Source organism: Myotis davidii, unplaced genomic scaffold, assembly GCF_000327345.1.
Source record: "Myotis davidii unplaced genomic scaffold, ASM32734v1 scaffold2863, whole genome shotgun sequence".
Taxonomy (NCBI): domain Eukaryota; kingdom Metazoa; phylum Chordata; class Mammalia; order Chiroptera; family Vespertilionidae; genus Myotis; species Myotis davidii.
This window is the reverse complement of record NW_006294115.1, coordinates 74,153-74,735: the sequence shown is the minus strand read 5'-3', so window position 1 is coordinate 74,735 and position 583 is coordinate 74,153. Positions and strand designations below refer to the sequence as shown.

The 583-nt window shown below is 69.6% G+C and overlaps 1 protein-coding gene across 1 annotated transcript in view; it reads left to right on the top strand.

The window, feature by feature from the left end:
- The window catches only part of ODF3 (outer dense fiber of sperm tails 3), a 2,808-nt gene that overhangs the window by 622 nt on the left and 1,603 nt on the right, over nucleotides 1-583 (top strand). The window contains 2 exon segments of the mRNA XM_006768161.2: nucleotides 66-182; nucleotides 375-574. Coding sequence (XP_006768224.1) covers nucleotides 74-182; nucleotides 375-574 — 309 coding nt within the window. The 5' untranslated portion in view covers nucleotides 66-73.

The window sequence follows — 583 nt, the reverse complement described above, 5'->3', positions numbered from 1 at the left end:
TGGGGGCAGAGGCAGGCGCGGGGCGGGGCGGGCCTCCCAGCCTGTGCTCACCTTCCTCGCAACAGAGCCGGCCATGACGGAAGAAGTATGGGTGGGAACCTGGAGGCCCCATCGCCCCCGGGGGCCCATCATGGCCCTCTACAGCAGCCCGGGCCCCAAGTACCTGATTCCACCCACCACAGGCAGGTGCCTTGAGCCTGGAAGGGGTGGGAGGGACCAGCCAGGTGCGGGGTGGGCCTGGGGAGGGGTGAGGAGGGATGGGGAAGGTCTGGGGTGGCCCGGGGCTCGCCCCGATTCCCAGCATCAACCCCTCTGGGGTCAGGAGGCTGGGGAGCTGGGTCGGTCCCCGGGGTGCTCAGAGTCCCCGCCCACAGGCTTCATGAAGCACACACCCACCAAGCTGCGGGCACCGGCCTACAGCTTCCGCGGGGCCCCCCTGCTCCTGGCCGAGAACTGCTCCCCGGGGCCTCGCTACAGTGTGAACCCCAAGGTACTGAGGACTGGCAAGGACCTCGGCCCCGCCTTCTCCATCCTGGGGCGCTACCACACCAAGACCACGATGACCCCTGGCCCGGTGAGTGAC